General features: G+C 39.6%; 2 protein-coding genes across 2 annotated transcripts; one reads left to right on the top strand and one right to left on the bottom strand.

Annotated features, from left to right (window-relative positions):
- The first annotated feature begins 2749 nt into the window (after window positions 1-2749).
- Window positions 2750-7233, top strand: LOC134639256 (UDP-glucuronosyltransferase 2A2-like). The gene is made up of 6 exons (XM_063490374.1): window positions 2750-3473; window positions 3637-3785; window positions 3927-4058; window positions 5870-5957; window positions 6296-6515; window positions 6790-7233. The coding sequence occupies exons 1-6, from the start codon at window positions 2756-2758 to the stop codon at window positions 7073-7075; spliced, it is 1593 nt and encodes a 530-aa protein (XP_063346444.1). The 5' UTR covers window positions 2750-2755; the 3' UTR covers window positions 7076-7233.
- A 129-nt stretch (window positions 7234-7362) lies between these two features.
- Window positions 7363-20852, bottom strand: zgc:152968 (uncharacterized protein LOC564848 homolog). The gene is made up of 16 exons (XM_063488851.1): window positions 20699-20852; window positions 18909-20311; window positions 18725-18820; window positions 18061-18319; window positions 17245-17600; window positions 17013-17156; window positions 16799-16913; window positions 16099-16170; window positions 15874-16014; window positions 15632-15745; window positions 15293-15366; window positions 15100-15204; window positions 14701-14816; window positions 14308-14446; window positions 7864-7984; window positions 7363-7676 (listed from the first exon to the last, which is right to left on the bottom strand). The coding sequence occupies exons 1-16, from the start codon at window positions 20850-20852 to the stop codon at window positions 7588-7590; spliced, it is 3498 nt and encodes a 1165-aa protein (XP_063344921.1). The 3' UTR covers window positions 7363-7587.
- Window positions 20853-21077: the final 225 nt, after the last annotated feature.

The following is a 21077-nucleotide window of genomic DNA, read 5'->3' as shown; positions in this document are numbered from 1 at the left end:
CTGCACCAGGGCAAACCTCCGCCTGCCCCACTCCTACTATACAGGTGAAAATTGAGCAACAGGACCGCTGAGTCTTTGATTTTATTTATTATCTGCTGTGTTTTACGTGCATCTATTTGAAAGAGTGAGTGTAAACACAAAAAACTATTTTATTTTATATGCTGGAATATGCAGAAAATAGGTTTAAATGTTAAACAAATTTCTTCCAGTCAGAGAATGTTGCATATAATTTAATGTTTGCTTGATGCATAAAGTTAAAAGATTAAAACTAATAAAACAACTTTTTCATTTGATTACATTTTATATGATGGATTATGCAGAAAAAGTAGAATTGGGCTGAAAGATCTATTTCTTTATTACCTATTCAGGTTGTAAATCATGTTTTTAAAAAGTAACTAAGTAACTAATTACTTTTGAAAATAAGTAATCAGTAAAGTAACAGGATTACTTTTTCCGGGAAGTAATCAGTAATTAGTTACTGATTACTTTTTTCAAGTAACTTGACCAACACTGGTCATGAGTATATGTGCTTTTTTTCTATAGGCCTGTATAGCACACATCAGCAGATATTGTAGCACTGGTGTAAAATTATACACACATTCACATACCTTCATGTGGTTATAATCTGTCATCGTGTTGGGTTTCCTCTTTCTGCCGTCACCGATCGTCACGTCTTGGTGCATGGAACTTTTTAGGTGCATAAATTGTCAAGGAGACACTGCCATTTCTAAGCACTGAAGTGTAGAGTACCTCTCGCTGTGCAGTGTCTTTTGCAAGTTGAGGAAGTTCACGCCGGACTTTATTCACCGTGCCCAGTAATGTTGTTTTGCGCTGCAGCAATCTGCGCGACAGTGACAGTGAAGTAAAGAAACTGTCCATTGTGACATTTCTCCCATCATCCAAAAACGGCTCCATCAGTTTCATGACCACGTTCTCTGCCAGCCTCTCTCCCTTCTGACGACTGGGGTCCTTTCCCAAGTAAGGAGATGCACTGCAGACATATTTGGTCTCCAAGTCCGTGGCCATCCAGAACTTGATCCCAAATTTGTCTGGTTTGGTTGCGATATACTGTGTGAATGGACAACAAACCTTGGTAGGGAACAGCTGTTCATCTATGGTCATGTGCTCTCCTGGAGTGAAACTCTTAGCACAGTTCTCGTTGAAGCGTGTCCAGATGTCGGAGATCGCCGCAAATATGTCTGTTTTCACCCGTTCTGACCACGTGTCCTTGTCATCAAATGGAAGGTGTTGTATAATTGAAATGAATCTATCTCGGGACACTGTCTCTTTGATTACTGGCACCAGAAAACTTTCTGACCAGCAATCCACAATGGCACCAATGGGACACATGATTGCTCTTACAAACAGAATTGAAATGAATGCCATCAGTTCATGAACTGGCAAATTCCAGTCCGGCTCTGTTCTGCGGGCTTGATGGACCGTACACTCCCTGACGGTCTGCAGCATTCCCACGTCAAACAGGCAAAGGAAGCTTTGGAGCACACTTGTAATCTTACGCTGTTGGAAGATAAACAAATAGAGAATGGTAAATTTACATGAACCTCACTCTAAATGGGTTTATATAAATATCATATGTAATATGGCAATGACAAACCTTAGCAGACTCTGTGGGTCCAGCTTGTGCAGTGAAGCATGAGCGATTTGCTACTGCACTGGGCATTCCAATGTCCTCCTCTACCCATACAGTGCCGTCTTTTGCCGTGTGGCTCTGGCTGGGCTTCCCAGTACCACGGTGCCTCTTCCGTGGAGGCATGTTGGGTTTTTGTTCCGCCTCCTTTTCAGATTCTTCTGAGGAGTTATCAGTGGCCTGCTGGACAAATGAAACCTCTCCTCCATCAGAGTCTGCTTCGTCCATTTCCTGAAGCAAGGCCAAAGCCTGTTGCGCGGAGAGGTTCTTCCTGCGTGGCAGTGATACGGAGGCGATCCTGATGTGCGTTCTCAAAAGTGCGAAGAAGAAATCATTCTCCCGCCTGGTCTGTCTGCTTTTATGCACAGCACTGTGCTGTAGTAATGCAATGCCACTCCTACACATACACAGTCACAATGGAACAATGGAAGATCTGTGCTGAGAGTCAAGGAACTCCATTGCTGAATGCAGGGACGATGTATTGTGAATGTGTGTCTTTCATATTTGCAGGTCAGTCAATGTGTGGGATATTTTGTATAGATACGGCAGGCATTTCTGAAGGTTGTAACACAGAGGTTTGGCCTGCCTTGGATCTGAGCTACTCTGAGTAAACAAATGCAAATGTGCCAGGCCTCAACAATAATGGGTGGTTTGCTATGGCGTTATTTTTGTGCCACTATTCTGAGCGCACGTAAAAAAAAAAATTGAGCGCATGTAAAAAAAATTTGCAGGTGCAAGTGTTGCATTTTGAGGAGAAATTTATTTTGAGTGAAGAAAAGCTAAATTTGAGTGAACAAAATTCATTGCTGTGTGCAAAAAATGTATTTCAGTGTTTGCTATTATCCATACACACACAACAGCAGCCCCTCTCGCTCAGTTTTTGCATTTGCGTTTGGTACAGGTTAGAAATCAGTTTTGTTCCTTCAGTACAGTGAACTTTGCTGTCACTACCTTTTAACCCATTGTGATAGCACAGACAGAGGTGAGTGAGAGTTCAGCTTTACTGAGTTAATAATTATCTTTCCTAAAATACCAAAGTAAATACCTAAAATACCTTTCACCAAAGGATCAGACCACAGCTGGTTTTCCTGCTGACATTCAGACACCATGGATCTGCGTCTCTCTGCCTGCATCCTGCTGGTACTTTGTGCGACATGGAGTGCAAATGGAGGAAATATTTTGGTGTGGTACACCGATGGCAGCCACTGGATAAACATGAAGCCTGTTCTGGAGACGCTGGTTGACAGGGGACACCAGGTGACTGTACTGGTCCCGAGCTCGTCAATGTACATGAACACCAATGAACCCGCCCGCTTTCACTATGAGCCCTTCAACGCCTCTTTCTCATTGGAGACTATAGAAGATTTTTTTGAAGAGTTCCTCCAATTCGCCTTATACGAGTTGGATCATATGAACTACTGGGAGATCTACACCAGATTCATTAAATATGTGAACACACACATTCAGATTTCTATCCAGTATTTGGACGGTGTGGTGAAATCAGAAGTCATCATGAAGAAGTTGAAAGAGGGAAATTACGATCTTCTCTTGGCAGACCCCGTCAAAGCTGGCAGTGACTTAGTAGCAGATATTTTGGGAATCCCACTCGTCTTCTCCTTGCGCTGCTCCTTAGTTAATAACTGGGAGAGGCATTGTGGTCAGATGCCTGCTCCACCATCCTTTGTTCCCGGTGCCATGAGCAAACTCACAGATAAGATGGACTTCTCAGAGAGAGTGTGGAACTTTCTCTTCTACGCTTTCCACGATATTGTGATTGATCACACTTTTTGGAACGTATTAGACAGATATTACTCTGATGTCAAAGGTGAGCAAATAGACATGAAGCACTGATTTAAAAAACTATTTGAAATCTGCTAATAATACACGCACAGTGTTTTAATATCCCATCAGATCTGATTAAGAAAATATGATGCCTTGCATAAACTATTGGTGATATATTGATGTCCATTACTTATGCATTGCAACAGGAACTCCAACCAGTGCCTGTGAGTTGATGAGTAAAGCAGACATCTGGTTAATCCGAACCTACTGGGATTTTGAATTCCCTCGTCCTTTCCTCCCCAACTTCAAATTTGTTGGTGGGATCCACTGCAGACCTGCTAAACCTTTACCAGAGGTAAGGACACTCCTATTACCATCTGATTAATCATTACATCACCGAATATTCCTGCCAGGAGCAGTGAAGCCATCAAAATGTTGAACAAAAATGAGAAAACAGCTGGTTGTTGGCAGTGGGATAATATTTGACTTGTTGCAGGATCTGGAGGAATTTGTGCAGAGTTCTGGAGATGATGGCATTGTGATCTTCACTTTAGGATCCGTAATCAACAACGTCACCAAGGAGAAGGCAAACATGATAGCCTCAGGCCTCGCTCAGATCCCACAAAAGGTCAGAGGATAATGTTTGTGCCAGCTGTAATCAATTTGTGCAAAGCACGGAGTAGTTTTTCATGTTTTAGATAACCAGTTGCAGAGTGCTCTACTTCTGAAAACCAGAACTACCAAAACTACAATTTTTTTAAATGACATTGCAGACTGTGGACATTTCAACATGCAAGTGCCCAGTTTCCATGTTATTTCCACAATATTTATGTTTGTTTTTCCTAACACAGAGTGTGAAAAATCAGACTTTGTCAACAGCTGATGATTTCTAATGACAAGTTAACCTCATGCTTCAATATACAGTTAGGTCTATTAATATTTGGACAGAGACATCTTTTTTCTAATTTGGCTTTTGTAATTTTAAATGATATAACTCGGATGTCATTGTAGTGCAGACTATCAGCTTTAATGCAAATACATTGCATGAAAATGTGAGGAACTAAAGCATTAAAAAAAAAAAAAAAAAACCACACAATCCCTTCATTTCAGGGGCTCAAAAGTAATTGGACAAATTACATTGAATAAAAATGAAAATAAAATGTTCATTTCTAATACCTGTTTGAAAACCATTTGCTGGCAATGACAGCCTGACGTCTTGAAGTCAAGGACATCACAAGATAGTGGGTTACCTCCTTTTTAATGCTCTGCCAGGCCTTTACTGCAGTGACTTTCAGTTACTGTTTGTGGGCTTTTCTGTCCAAAGTAAGAAATCAGTCAGTCTGTCAGAAATTTGTATCAACAGCAGGAATGACCCCACTTTTTAAATTGCTCCTGTGAACCCATTTTTGACACCAGGAACATAAAAACACACTGTTGTGTAGACATGTCCTCACGGTTCAAAGGGTCTTTTTGGTTTTGGATTTAGAAGCAGTTTTTCAACAGGTGCGGACAGGGAGATTTGACTGGGTTTTGCTATAGAGTAATAGTATTCCAGTAGTTAGTGCAGGCCAACTGGATAGAGCATTCTGATTGGCCTGTTAAATTCAAGCTTGTTGTTCATTGGAGGATTTCTTTACAGCAGACAGGTGGTTCAAATGTGGGCAGTTGGAGTCAGTTGATTGAGTTTAGAATCATCTTTTCTGACTGGATGATCAGACATGAAACTATTTACCTGTCTATAGTGGATTCTCCTACATTTAAACTCATCTAACCTAATTTAATATCTCTGTTATTACTTTGACACACACGTGCATAAACACACAGACATACACGGTCGTACATGCAGACACACAGACACGAACGAACACAGAGACAGATATGTGCACAGATGCAGAAACATTTTTTCCCATTTGTGATTCTTGATTTTAGACATTTAAAATACATAATTCCACTCTTCTACTTTTTAAGGAATATAAGCTGTCAACACTCATCCAGATTTGTTCTGATTCAAATTTTTCTTTTTGACATTTCACATATGTACTTCCAAGTCATTTAAAGAATATCAGATTTCAATATTCATTCAGATGTTTTCTGACTCTAAATTTTCTTTTGTCATTACTCAGCTTTTTCTAATGTGTATTTAAACATGTTCAGCTACCTTTCAAGTTGAAACTTATTCTGTGTCAGCTTTCAACAGTTTCGCACTTTTATTTTCACGTGAAAAATTCTCTTCTTCGGCTCATTCAACATTTTTAACTTAACATTCAGGAATCATTACAATCCAGCTCAAAACATTCAACTATCAGCATTCACACTGCATTTTCTTCAGGAAATGCATTCTCTAGTTTTTCCATAATACGTTGTGATATATTACTTAAAGATGGGCTGTGAGTATACTACAAAAGAAAAAATGTAAGGTAAGAAATGTTACTTTTACAGGTGCTGTGGAGGTACAGAGGAGAAAAACCAGAAACCTTGAGTGCCAACACTAGAATATATGACTGGATCCCTCAGAATGACCTCCTGGGTACGTAAACTTGGTACCAAACACAGACTTTCTTAAATCTGCAATGACATAAATTAAACATGCATTCAACATTAAATGCAGGTTGTTAGCATTCTGTTTATTAACAAAAGGAAAATTGATCAATTATACTTTTCTAACAGATGTGATCTTGATTACATATTGCACCCTGTGCAAATCTACTCTGGCTAGTTCTTTTTCTCCAAGAGGTTGCACTAAAGATTAGTTGAATGCACAGAGGTATTAGAACATGCAAATCAATCTTGGCTTAAAGCACTTGAAATTCTCCTGTTTTTCACATGTGAAAAACTAACTTTCAATGTTACACGGTTATTTGTTAGGTCACCCTAAAACTAGAGCTTTCATTACTCACGGAGGCACAAATGGGATTTATGAAGCCATCTACTACGGAGTTCCCATGGTGGGCATACCCATGTTTGGTGACCAGCCAGACAACATGATCCATATGAAGGAAAAAGGAACTGCAGTTATTCTCAATTTGAACTTCATGACAGCTGAGGACCTAAGAGATGCAGTCAACACAGTCATCAATGACAAATCGTGAGTTCTCTGAACTATCTGCACTTTAAATTAGGCACTGAAAACAGGCTTCAAAGGGAAAAAATGGAGCAGGCTCAGAGTATGAAACGTGAAGAATTTACCTTAAACCATTTTTCTTGGAGCCAGCTAACACAAGAAAGCCTTGCTGAGCTGAACTTTAATGACCTGTGTAAACAATTTTCTAGAGGTTTTATGGTCTTAAAGTTATTTTTTATTAATACAGGATAATAGTCATTTTTACATTTTTTTTTCTAATTCATATACACATTCACAGGTACAAAGAAAATGCTATGTGGTTGTCCAGCATCCACCACGACAGACCCATGAGTGCTCTGGAAGAGGCAGTATTTTGGATCGAGTTCACGCTGAGAAACAAAGGGACCAAGCACTTGAGGGTCCAGGCCCATGAGCTCACCTGGTACCAGTATCACAGCCTGGATGTCCTGGGCTTCTTCCTCACTATAGTTCTACTCCTCATATTCATCTTCATCAAGACCTGCAGTTTCTGTTTGCACAAGTGCTGTGTCAGGAAAGGAAAGATAAAAAGGAAGGCTGAATAACAACTGAAAAAGGTGCTGTGAGTGCTGGGCCAGGGCAATATTTGTTACCTACATGAGACTTTCTTTCATGTATGTTGAGTTTCCCACCATCTTATTCTTTATGCATCACCACTGATTACTTTAACTGAAAACAGGTGTACCAATTTGCAGAAGTGTACCTGAAGTTAATCTCACATTAAAAACAGAATGCTGATTGGCTGTTGAGTTTTTGCTTTTAAAAAAAAAAAGAAAATACAAAATTCATTCTATGCCTTTACTTGAGTACTACTCATGAAAAGTCACCACTGTGGGTCCTCTTGGCACTACATGTGGTCAACATTTATACAAATATGGAAGATGGGCTCCAAATTGAACTTTTACATACAGAACTCATTAACATAAATCACATTAACAAAAAACAAACTGCCCTCCATGTCCTGAACGAGGTTTACACAAAATAATACATTTGAATCACAGCTAGTATTTGTTCCCCCTCCCCCCATATGAAGTGTACAGGAATAATTTTATTTCCATCATTTTTTCAGTTTTCCATCTTCTTTGACTTTCCACAGCATCAGCTCCATACAGGCAGTAGCATCTTCTGCAGTGTCATGGCCACAAACTAAGGGGAAAAAAATAATCTTTTATAAATTCAATGCAATTGAAATCAACATCGAAGAAATAAATCTGATATCTGCTGCATGAGTCTGTGGCATTTAATATTATAATAAGTCATATTAATAAGTCATCTTTATTTGGAATGTAATGATATTATAGTAACAGAAACCATTTGCATAGTGGTAACCCACCACTCTCTTGAATGATCCTTCTGAGGTATTCAGCTGTGAGCTTGTTGAGGGTCAGTTTGTGAGGGGGGCCCAGGCGGTGGGGAAAGACTACCGATGTATCCACCACCATCCCGTGGAGCAGCTGCAGTAAACAGGAAGATGTCTCAAGCTTTTCTTATTGGTTAGAACTTGATAAATTACTCTGTTTTACTTTCAACATGAACTATAGCTACAGAATATGAACAAAATATGGAGAAGTAACCAGTGAATCTTACTGCCCAAAACACTTAAAGAGGATATATAAGCTGAAGCTGAAATAGGGCCCAGCAGTACTTTCATGTAATACCACTTTGTGCCATAAAATGGTGCAGTGACTCACTGTAGCATGCTCTCTGCCCTGAAAGATGTAGGAAATATAATGGAAAATCAGAGGAAGTATTGGTCTTCTAGTCAAAGGGACAGCAAACAGCAGCTGAAACACCTTGATGGTGGCCCCGTCATCACCACTAGATCCTCCCCGAATGATACCATGCTCAGTTCAGGAGAAAAATAACATTGGAGCAGCTTTCCATCACTGCACACAGCTCTTCAAGAATAAAATGGATCAATGATCCTTGAATAATACAGTTTTGTTTTTTTAGACTGCTTCCTGTTTCTACCAATTCATATATGTTTGCTAAGGTAGCTTTTTGTGAGAAACTTTTCATACAAAAACAATTGCTGTATGTGATTTGCTTAAGTCGGGGCAAATGGTGACTTTTTTTTCCCCTACTTCAAGAGAGGGGTTGGTAGCTACATTACATTAAGACTTTCCAGTAATGTGCTGCCACCTGGTGGTGAAAGCTTTAGATAAAAAAATTTGGTTCGGGTAATTAAAAATACAGTGGTCCCTCGGTATAACGCGGTTCACCTTTTGCTGTTTCGGATTTTTTTTTGTGTGCATTTTTGCAGACTTTTTTGCCCTTTTTAACAGCACATTGTGCTCTGCGTCCTGATTGGCTGTAGACCATTGTCAATAACATGCCGTGTCTGCTGTCCCATAGAGAATGCGTTCAGCTTGTCAAATTTACATAAATCTGCAATTTCTACCAGTGTGACTAAAGTGCTGTACTTTATGTTTGTAAGTTTTCTCCCCAACAAACAACAATGTCAATGAAATGTTTTGCACTGTCAAAGGCACCTGCAGGGGCCTTTGGTTTCATTCTATAATACTGGACATATTTTTCTACAAAGGTTTTAAGTTTGAGAGTGTTTAAACAAGAGAAAAAAGTGAAAATGCCTGTCTAAGAAAAGTGTGTAAAGTGTGTAGTGAGGGGTTTTATAGCCTTAAAACATCTATAATTGTAAAAATGAAAGTTGGCTACTTCGCGGATTTCACCTATAATGTAACTGCTGCGATAAACGAGGGACCACTGTAGTGCAATTAAGATAGTCAAAATAAAATACTTTCGGAGGATATCTGAGAGAAAAGAAGTGAGACTACTGTATTATGCACAGAAATACAAAAAATTAAATTTAGGCTATACAAGACAAGACAACCAGAATATGATGTAGTTTCAATATCTGTTGGTCTCTGTCAATTATGTGTTTGAAATACATTACTGGTCAAAAGTTTAGAACAGTTTTTAGAGTTCTCAAAACTGAAAAATAATGTAAATTTCAGAATTATACAAAAAGGCCTTTTTCAGGGAACACAAAATGGATTAACAATTTAAAGATGTTCTACAGCAGTGGAGGTTGATCAAGCCTTGAAAGCTACAGGTGTTCCAACTTTTCTGGATTAGTTACAACTACCTTGTCTGCATAAAAGAAGTGTTGGAACACACTGATACCATACCCTCGTGAGCATCAGCTGAACAGTTTCATGCTGCAGAAAGTAATGTTTCTACAAAAATGGTGAGAAAAGGATATTAACAATGGAGGAGGGACAGACCATCATAACACTTAAAAATGTAGGTCTTTCCTACAGAGAAGTTGCAAAGAAAGTCAAGATGTCAGTGAATACAGTTTCCTTTACCATCAAAAGGCACTCAGAAACTGGAGAAAACTGGCAGAAAGAGGTCTAGCAGACCCAAAGCCACAACTGAATCAGAGGACAAGTTTCTGAGAGTTAACAGCTGATAGGCTGCTCAAAGGACATCAGCTTCAAACACAGCTTAATAGTGGTCGTAGTAATTAAGTCTCAGTTGCAACTGTGAAGAGAAGACTTCGAGCTGCACGTTTGAAAGGACGAATTGCAGCAAGAAAGTCATTGCTGAGATTTCAGAATAAGACAAAGAGGCTTGCCTGGGCCATGAAACACCACCATTGGACTACTGAAGACTGGAAGAAAGTATAATGGATTAATGAAAATGGATTTGAAATCTTGGGTTCATCACACAGGATCTTTGTACACCGTTGAGTAGGTGCAAGGATCATTCCACAGTGGTGGCATCAACTGTCAAACATGGAGGAGGAAGCACCAGAGGGTACTGCAGCACCATGCAGTACCCTCTGGTATGCGCCTAGTTGGTCAGGGGTTCATCCTACAGCAAGATAATGACCCAAAACAGAGGTCCAAGCTACGCTAGAAGTATCTCAGAAAAACGAACAAGGTTGTAAGCTTGGAAAAAAAAAAAGAGTGGCCAGCACAGCCTCCAGACTTAAACCCCATCAAGCTGGTTTGGGATGAACTGGACAAAAGAGTGAAAGCAAAGCAAACTGCAAGTGCCACACATTTATGGGAACTTGTGCAACAAATATAGGAAGAACGTTCTGAAGAATATTTGATTTCTACTGTAGAAAGAATGCAACGGGTGTGTTCAGCTGTTATATCTCCCAAAAGTGGCTACTTTGATGAGTCAAAAATTTAGAATACAGGGTGGGCCATTTATATGGATACACGTAATAACATGGGAATGGTTGGTGATATTAAAGTCCTTTGTGTCACATTAGTATATGTGAGGGGGCAAACTCCTCAAGATGGGTGGTGACCATGGTGGCAATTTAGAAGTCGGCCATCTTGGATACAACTTTTGTTTTTTCAATAGGAAGAGGGCCATGTGACAAACTTATTGGTAATGTCACAAGAAAAACAATGGTGTGCTTGGTTTCAACGTAACTTTATTCTTCCATCAGTTATTTACAAGTTTCTCTTTGTTCACAGCCATTGACATGTCGAAGAGGTTAACACGTGAGGAACGGATCGAAATTGTGTTGATATCTGGTGAACGCAGTAACCGGGCCATTGCAGCAGATTTCAATGCAAGACACCCTGCAAGACCACCCATCTCCCATGCTACAGTTAGCAAACTGCTTGCTAAGTTTCGTGAAACTGGTTCAGTGTTGGATTTGCCAAAATGTGGACGCAAGAAAACTGTCACTAATGAAGAAACATCAGTGGCTGTCCTAGCTTCATTCAGCAAGAGCCCACAGCGTAGCACTCGCCGCATGTCACTGGAGAGTGGCATTAGTCGAACATCCCTTCGGCAGATATTAGCTACTCACAAATGGCACCCTTACAAACTCCAGCTACTGCAGCATCGCAATGAGGATGACCCAGATCGGCGCACAGAATTTGCAGAATGGGCAAAACAAAAATTGGAACAGGACCCTCAGTTCACGCAGAAGATTTTGTTCAGTGATGAGGCAAACTTCTATGTGATTGGATGGATCCCTCCAAGACTGTTGGAACAACAAAAGTGATGGTTTGGTGTGGTATATGGGGTACAACGATAGTGGGTCCATTCTTCATTAATGGAAACCTCAAGGCCACTGGATATTTGAAATTGCTACATGATGATGTGTTTCCCTCTTTATGCACAGAAGCTGGCACATTCCCTGAGTTTTTCCAGCAAGATGGTGCACCACCACATTATGGGTGCCAGGTCCGAGCATTCCTAGATGAACAGTTTCCTGGAAAGTGGATTGGTCGTCGTGGGCCAGTTGAATGGCCCCCAAGGTCTCCCGATCTGACCCCCTTAGACTTTTATCTTTGGGGTCATCTGAAGGCAATTGTCTATGGTGTGAAGATACGAGATGTGCAGCACCTGAAACTACGGATACTGGATGCCTGTGCTGGCATTTCTCCTGCGGTATTGCTATCAGTGTGTGAAGAGGGTTGCATTGACAATCCAACACAATGGGCAGCACACTGAACACATTTTATAAGTGGTCAAACTTGTAAATAACTCATGAAAGAATAAAGTTACGTTGAAACCAAGCACACCATTGTTTTTCTTGTGACATTACCAATAAGTCTGATGTGTCACATGGCCCTCTTCCTATTGAAAAAACAAAAGTTGTATCCAAGATGGCCGACTTCTAAATGGCCACCATGGTCACCACCCATCTTGAGGAGTTTGCCCCCTCACATATACTAATGTGACACAAACAGGACTTTAATATCACCAACCATTCCCATGTTATTACGGTGTATCCATATAAATGGCCCACCCTGTACATTTGGGTCTAATAATTTATTCCTTGATTTCTTTTTTGACTCCAATTGTTTGTACTACGCTTTCATTTCAGAGTGCAATGAGACATTAAACTGCATAATTTTCAATTAAAAAAAAAAAAAAACCCTGAAATTATAGTGTTGTAAAACCAATAGTTTTTTAAGAACACCCAGTAGTGTATAGTATCTTATCCAATCGAATAGCTCTGAAGGTTGTAAAGGTGACATTTTTCTAAAAACTTTAAAAATCTAGGTTTTTTCATAATAGCTGACCTCTGACCTTAATGTTGAGGCCACAGGGTTTCAAAGTCTTAAAATATTATTTACAAATTCACCTATGCATGTATTTGAAAATCCTAGGTGACTTCTTTCTTGATTTATCACATATACAAGATTTTCAGAAAATCTGATAAGGTCACTGGTCATTCACATTTTTAATAGCTGCACCTAGGGTATCAATCTCAAACTCCTACGTCGCCTCAATCTCGAAATACACAATTCACAAACTGTGTCCACGCTACCTGTCCAGCAGGGTGTTGAAAATACCCCATCTTTTTTTTTTTTATAAAACAGCCTGGGTGGTAAAAATGCCTTATGAAGTTAGTTACAGAGTTGTTCATTCAATAAGTGTTCTAAAAATCTTTCATTGATTAATCTAAAGAGACAAAGGGAGTCCTTGCAGTCCCCATGTGCTGCTCAGTGGGGGTCTGAGTTTCTCTCAATACCCGTTGCTGTGAATTTGTATAAGATGCAAAATGCCTAGGTGGATCCTGTTGAATACTTTGAGTATATGATGAATAGAAAACATAACATTTTAAAGAATAGGGTAACAAACAACAAAGGTCTCAAATGGTATGTTCACAACCAATCAGATGTGTTGTACTTTGTTTTACAAACTTCTTCCATGGTTCTGGTTTAAAACATTAAAAGATATCCAGATGAACCCTCACTGAACTCACTAGAACCCTTACATCAGTGTCTCGGTGAAGTTAAGAAAGTTAGAGGCCAACCAGGATTTAACTTCAGTGAGAACAAAGCCGAAATGATAATTTTTGGACCGAGTGGCAATCCCAGCACCTCCCATTTTAACCTGCACAGTCTTGAGCCTTTTATCAAATCGCATGCCAAAAATTTGGGGGTTATATTTGACAGCAATTTCACTTTTGAAAAACAGATTAGCTCAGTTGTACAGCAGTCTTTCTTCAAACTGAGGCTTTTATCTAAGGTGAGATCATTTTTATGTTTTAAAAGCTTTGAACGGGCGATTCATGCTTTTATTACATCCCGGCTGGACTACTGTAACTCCTTATATGCTGGAGTTAGCCAGACCTGCCTGGCAAGACTGCAGTTGGTCCAGAATGCTGCAGCTCGTCTTCTGACACGTACTAAAAGACGTGAACATATTTCCCCGGTACTTGCCTCTCTTCATTGGCTCCCTGTCCACTTCAGAATTAATTTTAAAGTTTTATCATTGACTTGCAAAGCCCTGAATGGACAGGCTCCCGGGTATTTGTCTGACCTCTTGCAGCCTTATGCGCCTTTTAGATCTCTTAGGATCAAGTGATCTTTTGCTTTTAGCCATACCAAGGTCGAGGCTGGTTCATAGAGGCGATCGAGCATTTGCAGTCGTAGCGCCTAAGCTGTGGAATAATTTACCCCTACACATCAGACAGGCTCCTACTGTCAGTCTTTTTAAATCTTATCTTAAAACTCATGCTGTATTAAAAGCCAGTAAATACAAATGTGAGTTATTTGTTAATTCATATTTGATGTTTGGTATCAATATTATCAGTTATTTTACTAGGTATTTTATATTCTTGTACAGCACTTTGGTCAACGTTCCTGTTGTAATTAAATGTGCTAACTATTAAAAAAAAAAAAAAAAAAAAAAAAAAAAAAAAAGATATCCAGATGGTTTTATATCAATCATTTTCTATTAAGGACAGCAGCTGTAAAATGAGGAATACGCTGTGCACTTAAAAAATAAAAATAAAGAATATGTGTGAAAAGGGAAGTCAAGAAGTCACCTTGAGTAAACAGAGGTCTGTTTCCAGGCAGTGTCCAACCAGAATGGTGTCAGCATTTATGAAGCTCAACAAGGTCTCCTGGACATCTCTTAGAGAAGCATGGTGACCCTTCACATCTTCCTCACTAACACCTGAAAATCTGGACAAGTAAGGTGTCACACGCGTTCTAAGCACAGCTGCACTGGTCTTGTTAGCTTCATTCCATCATCCTCATCATGTGTGTTATAAAGCAATAAAAACGTTCGCATCTTTGAAATAATGGCTAAACCTCAAACTTAGCATAGTTCTGTATAATGGAAATTTAGTCAATTTCCAGACTACTGCCACACTTCTGTAATAACAGAGCGAGTTCGTATAGTTTATGTAGTGCACAGAGATATATTATCATATTACCTGGTGTTATAGTCAATGACCTCGTTTTCAGGTTTAACAAAGGTGTCGTATACAACTTCCAGACTCGAGTTGACCACTGTCACTCTGGATAACTCCAAACCATGAACGGTGTAACACTACAAAGGCAAACATACGTTTTCATTGCAATCTGACTGAAACAAAAATCAAACTTCAGAAATCTTTTTCCACACCAACAAGTTCTGACATAAAGCCCATGGGCACAAGAGTTAAAGGTAGAGCATATGAGGTGAGATGAAGTGCCATACAGCAGTCCTACTGCAAATCAAGTTGGACATGCAAAAACATTGGCTGTTTATTCTGTTAGTGTAGCTTATAAAACTATCTGTTTAACTGCACATTTTAATAAAGCCACATGTAAATCCCCAAATCCAACATCACCATTTCACAATCCAAGGAATAGACACCAGGACAGCTCCTGTCTGAGGGACCCTGGGGGATGGTAGACACAAACCCATCCAGGCTGAGGGCATCATGGACATGTAACTGGTTGACAAATAAAACAAACTGGTACATATAAAATATTTTACAGGAATTCCTTTAACTCAGAGGACATTTTTTTTCCCCTTTTTACCTTAAACACTTGACATCCAGGGGCTCCCATGACTCCCTGACAGCAGCTGTAGCGAGTTTCCACTCCACCGGGCACTGGAAAAGTTTTAAAAATGTACCAATGCTTAAAAACTGTTACTGCACAGCCCTCAAGTCTTCAGGTTGCTTTGAGGCTGCTGCCTACAAAAGGAGGGCTTTGAACTAGTATCAGTATGGTGCTCCTAAAAAGTTAGTCTACTAGGACGGTGTGCACTTCCAAGCATGTTTATATGGCACATAGATTTGACATTTAGATGGTGAAAAGACACCAGTCAAAATATTTTATAAAATAGTCAAGAATAACCTGGTAATGGTTTCTAACCTCTATTCTCAACTCCCTTCCCATAATGGTAGTTGCATTCCTCCTTGCGAATGTGTTTGCCACTTTGGCTCACAGAGTATGTAGCACCACAGCGACAGCAGATCCTCTTCAGTGCTTTTAACAAATAAAATACAACACTTAACAGAGAGAACCAACCCGGAGTCCAAATACTTTAGTTAAGCACGCCCTCTAGTGAAATAATATAGGAATACCAGGGAGCATGGTTGGATATTTCCACTTACCATCTGCATTAACTTTCTTTTCAGCAAAAAGAACTGCAGAACCACGTTTCTCTGGGTGTTGAACGGGATAGTTGCTCTCAATTAGCTTTTCATCAGTCAAAATATAATCCTTCAGACTCTCATACAATGCCATGTCATCTGCTGGAATAATAAAAACACTCATAAACTGTCCAAATATTTAATAATTATAAAGGCTATATTCGTACTTAGGAAACCAATGCTCACAATTTCCTTTAAACTTCGTTGGGTTAAGAGGTATGTTCCCTTTCAGTTTTTGACTGTAGACTTTGTTTTCATCTGCAAAACAAATTTTAAATGTCCGCTATATACCAGATCAAAACATCTGTTTATTATCATCTTTTTTATTTAAGTAAAAAAACTCAAGCTATATCAAAAACAATAAGCACAAAATCACAATTATGAGATATTCATACCAATTATAATGTGGTTTATCTAGTAGCCCATTAATCCCTTTTAACTTTCTAATCAGACAGGTAATTGGTTTCTGAAAGACCCTGTTTGAGGTACTGTATCCATTTGAGGGTTTTTTGGTAGTACATGTCCTTATTCCGAGGCCATCTATTAAATGTTTCAGGTATCTCAGATTTCAGGAGTGTAGTATAATTTTTCTTGCTAGTATTGTGGGTGGGGAAATGTCGGTCCATCTGCTCCAAACAAGTACAGTTAGAAAGCAACAGGGAATTTCCTTATTTAAAGGCCTAGAATTCAAATAAATTATCTCAAAAAGTCTGTAACACTGAATGAATTATCAAAGAGTTGAATATTTTGATTATTTTATGTAATTCAGTGGACAAAAAGTACAATAATTGTACAGTGACTGAATTGTATGCCAAACATCTACAGAGATTCTGGGGATATTTTTCAAACAGGCCATTTCCTACAGCTTTTTCCATGAAGTGCTCACCTTTAGCAGCAACAGTGCTTTGGCTCTTCAGCCTCTTGAGTGCATTCACTGCAACACTCATGTATTTGAGCTTGTTCGCACTCCGATTGTACACCGTCTTCTCTTCAGCAAGAGCCTATCAACAGAAAGATCAGAGAAAAAAATAAATAAATAGACACATGTTCCTCTTTCCACACTAGGGTTTGTTCATGAGGAGATTGTGGCATATGTTCACCTTTTCAAAGGCATCATTAACATTGGGTGTCGTTTTGAGGAACTCCTCCGTGAACATGTTGACATACCGCTGTCTGACATCATGGGGCACTTTGTCTTTGGCAGCCTCACACTGCTGCTTCAGTTTTCGTTTAGCAGGCAACGGCTGTTGGGACAGAACCACTTAATATTTATTAAGCGGGTCAAGCATTTCTAACTAGTACTGACGATCCAGGTTTAGTTGAAGTTCTTACCTTTGCAGAAGCTTGACCAGAACTTTGAGGAACAGTAGAAATAGTTGAACTTGAACGTAAAGATGCAGATGTAAAAGTAGAGTTTAGTAAAGGTTTGCGTGCAACAGCAGGAATGAGCACTGGTGCTGTCAGGCGGCATCGCTGCATAGGATGCATAGGAGTAACTGCATGTGGATGGTATGTTTGTTTGACAGCAAGGGCCCTTGTGTGAACCTGATTTATTGGAGTTAAAACTGGAGTAACTGGATTGGAATTGGAAGAAATGGGCACAGGGAAGGCACTGTCTGGAAGGATCAAATGCAAGTTGTTGCCCACTTCAATAACAGCTGGTCCCAAAGGTATATAGTTCACAAAAGCTGTAGAACAGAAAAAATGTGTACTGAGGAAAAGCTACTCATACTAGACATGGTTTACTTGTACTGTGCTGATAAAAAAAAAATAAATACACAAGATGCAAACTTGCACAGAAGTTTTGGAAATGCTGCTAGAGCTACACAGAGCAATACCGGTATGCTTTAGTGATAAAACTTTCTATATGAAACACAAAAGTACAATTTGAATGAAGTGCTTTCATAAGTTTGTTGCATTTATTGGAATGGTTTTTGTATACATTATTGTATATACATATGTACATACATTGGCATCTAATCTGAAGTGCAAACAAACTCATTTCATTTTTTGAGTTATACTACCTCAATGACAGTGATCTGAATCTAATCCAATTTCATTTACACATTATCATGCTCTTGCATTTTTAATTTTTTAATGTGTCTAAGAACTAAACAATCATCACTACTACCGCTAACAGATACTTACCATTGCGCACAGGAGCGGGCTGCAGGGTTGCAGGGTTCTGAGTTAAAACAGAAGGTGTAAACTGGGTCTCTGGCTTCTTCTGAGAGGTGGAGGAAACAAAAGCCTGCCCACCTTTAACTGAAGCAGTCAGAGTGGAGGCTCTCTGCTGAACCTGCTGGGTTTTGGAACTGACAGAGAGTCTAGAGCCAAATCCTGAAGTTACTGGCTCACAGAGTGGAACCAAAACCTGCGGCTGAGGCCTGCTCTTAGCTACTGGCTGCTGCACAGAGGAAGTCATTCAAAACACATGGTTAACTTTGATTATGCAATCCTGGGTAAAGATTAGTCAAATTACATCATGTCACAACAGATCTTAAAAAAGGCCACGACTTCTAGTGAGTCATTATGGACATAAATGGCCAACCCTACTTTTTAATGTTCCTGAGTGTGACCTTTCATCTGCCAAGCATGGTGATTTGTTTTTTCACATTTCTGTCATATTACTTTTTAATACATTATTCAATTAAAATTTGTTATTATTAAAAACTCTTGTAGCCTAACCTACTAGGTTAGGCTTGGGTATTAAAATACTGTTTAGGCAATAAAATTTGTGTTTTGGATTTTAAAAAAAGGACATCTTCTGTCTGTAAACACACAGTTTGCTATGAGACTGGACTGTACGTACCTCTGTTTGTTTGGCTTCATGAGCCACTCTTTTCCTTCCTGGTAATCCCTTGGATGTGACATTTACCTCCATCTTCTCTGCATCCACAGCCCCTAACTAAGAAATACAAGGGGAGAGAAAAAAATCTTTACATTCTCAAAAGAATTTTTTCATAATGAATTTGCAGTCTCTACAGGCTACTTACATGTCCACCAGGAGTCTCTTCAGTTCCTTTTCCCTCATTGTTTGCCTCCATGAAGATCCTGTAGCATTCCTCCATTGGGTCGCTGTCTGAGAGTTCCATTCCTGAATGGTTGAGCCCTTCCTCCTCCTCATCATCAGAGCTGGAGTTGATTAATATGATCTCTTCAGTATTTATCATCACCAAATTCTGCTGAGAACACGGTTCGGCTCCGAGTTGTGAGCTGACAGATGTTGACAAAACATGCCGACCCTCAAACTCGCTGTTCTCCGACCCTTGTTCTGCTTGCTCTAGAGGCAAGTTATGACCGTCAGCAGCTATTCCCTGTGTCTGTCCCGACATTTTGCTTGACTTTTTCTGGTTTCCTATCACTGCTGAGGGTGTACTTTTTTCAGAACACCTGTGACTTTGAACTCTGTCCTGAGGCACTTGCCTGCGTGATGAGTTAGAGGCTGGAGATTTACAAAAAAGTAAATTCCTGGGTGTCTTCTGCTGATTCATTTTCTCAAAGATACTGGGCAGGTCACACTGAGGATTGTTCAGGTTGTGATCTTGTTGTTCGGGGATCTTCTCCAATACTGATTTAGTAATTTTTTGACATTCATTTACAAGGTCTTCTAGACTTCCTGTTAAGTCCACTACATTGCCACCATTTTTTAGATCTTCAGACTCTTTGTCAGCACGTATAGTTAGTAAATCTTGACTGTTTTCAACATAATGATGAGTTTTATTTGAATCTGATGAAGACAGAGGTATTTTATACTGTAGTGATGGAGAATCAGGTAAATTAGGCTCTTTTTTTTCCTCCGTTACCTCCACTGCTGTCACCTGAGAGGATTTACCTGCTACAGACTTAGCAGTTCTCTGACCCGTTTTGTCAGGAGAAGGAGGAACATCAATAATTAGGTCTTCACCTTCAGAAGAGACATCAAGTGGCTCCGGAGATGGTGATCGGGAAATCGGAGCCTGATACGCAAATGGTTCTTTATCAATACATGGGGCAGTGTTTTCCGGACTTTTGTCTTTTACTTGTCTACTTTTCAACTTCCGGTCCTTTGTCAATGAGCTGAAAGAGAGCAAATCTGCAGAAAAGTTGGACAGTGGGTCATACTCCAAATCAGTCCTCGGTTTTGAGTTGTCAACCACATACTTCTTTCCTCGCTGGTGTGCTTTAGTAAAATCTGTGCGAGACGATGGCCCATAAGCTTTTCTGTCTACAGTTTTACTCCCAGACTCATGCTTGGAAGCAGGCGTGTTGTTTATGTGGTCTGCCTGTACAGTCTGGTAGCGTGACAGTCTCCTCCGCTCTTGCTCCACCTCATGCCTTACAGATTCAATCTCCTTGTTGATCCGCTCCAGCTCATGAAGGCAGTCATCTCCACAGCCCGTATAAGGCCTCTGTCCTTCTGTTCAACGTGAACATGAAATAGGATAAGTATTTACTTAAATGTAAGTGACAGCTTGATAATTTGCCATTTAGTTTGTGTGCTATTTGATGTGTGAAGACCCTATCGTGCCCCTTTAGTGACAAAATAGAACTTTTAAAGAACACAAGGTAGAAGGTAGAAGTTTTTTTATTTAAGAAAACACTTGTCCTTACCTGCAGTTACAATAATGTGCTTAATTTTTATGTTACACCTGTAACGTTAAAACCCTTTTAATCGATTTAAAAGCTTCTTATAATTCTCAAGGTTTATGGGGTTTTTCTTAAACAATTAAACCTTTTTAACAGGTAAAACGGCAAGCTAATGCACAAGCTGTTCGAAGTCAGTTGGCATAGTTGAAGCACTGACCTGTGAAGTCCACTTTGGATGATTCAAATGAGACAGCAAACCAGTCCCGCGCCTGCTTTGTAGGATGTTTGTATAAACAGTGAGGCCGCTCACAACGCCCATGTTGTGAGAAGAGGCAGTTTATATCGGCAAAAAAGCCCGAGGAAGGAAACATTAGCCACTTTCCGCACTTTTTTCCTCAGTTTTTTTTATAATTAACGAACGGACGTTAGCAGTTGGAGCCTCCAAATTAACATCAGGTGACGTCAGCCTTGTTTATATACGTTCTGCTCAGGTCGCGTGACGACTGTCGAAAAACTCATTTTAATACCTTCAAATAACACATTATTCCGTAACATTCAAAAATTTAATTTTATTTATTGTGTTTGTAAATTTAAAA

The sequence above is a fragment of the Pelmatolapia mariae genome, linkage group LG12, assembly GCF_036321145.2.
Source record: "Pelmatolapia mariae isolate MD_Pm_ZW linkage group LG12, Pm_UMD_F_2, whole genome shotgun sequence".
Classification (NCBI taxonomy): Eukaryota; Metazoa; Chordata; class Actinopteri; order Cichliformes; family Cichlidae; genus Pelmatolapia; species Pelmatolapia mariae.
The sequence above is the reverse complement of the archived record's forward strand: the minus strand, read 5'-3'. Positions and strand labels throughout refer to the sequence as shown.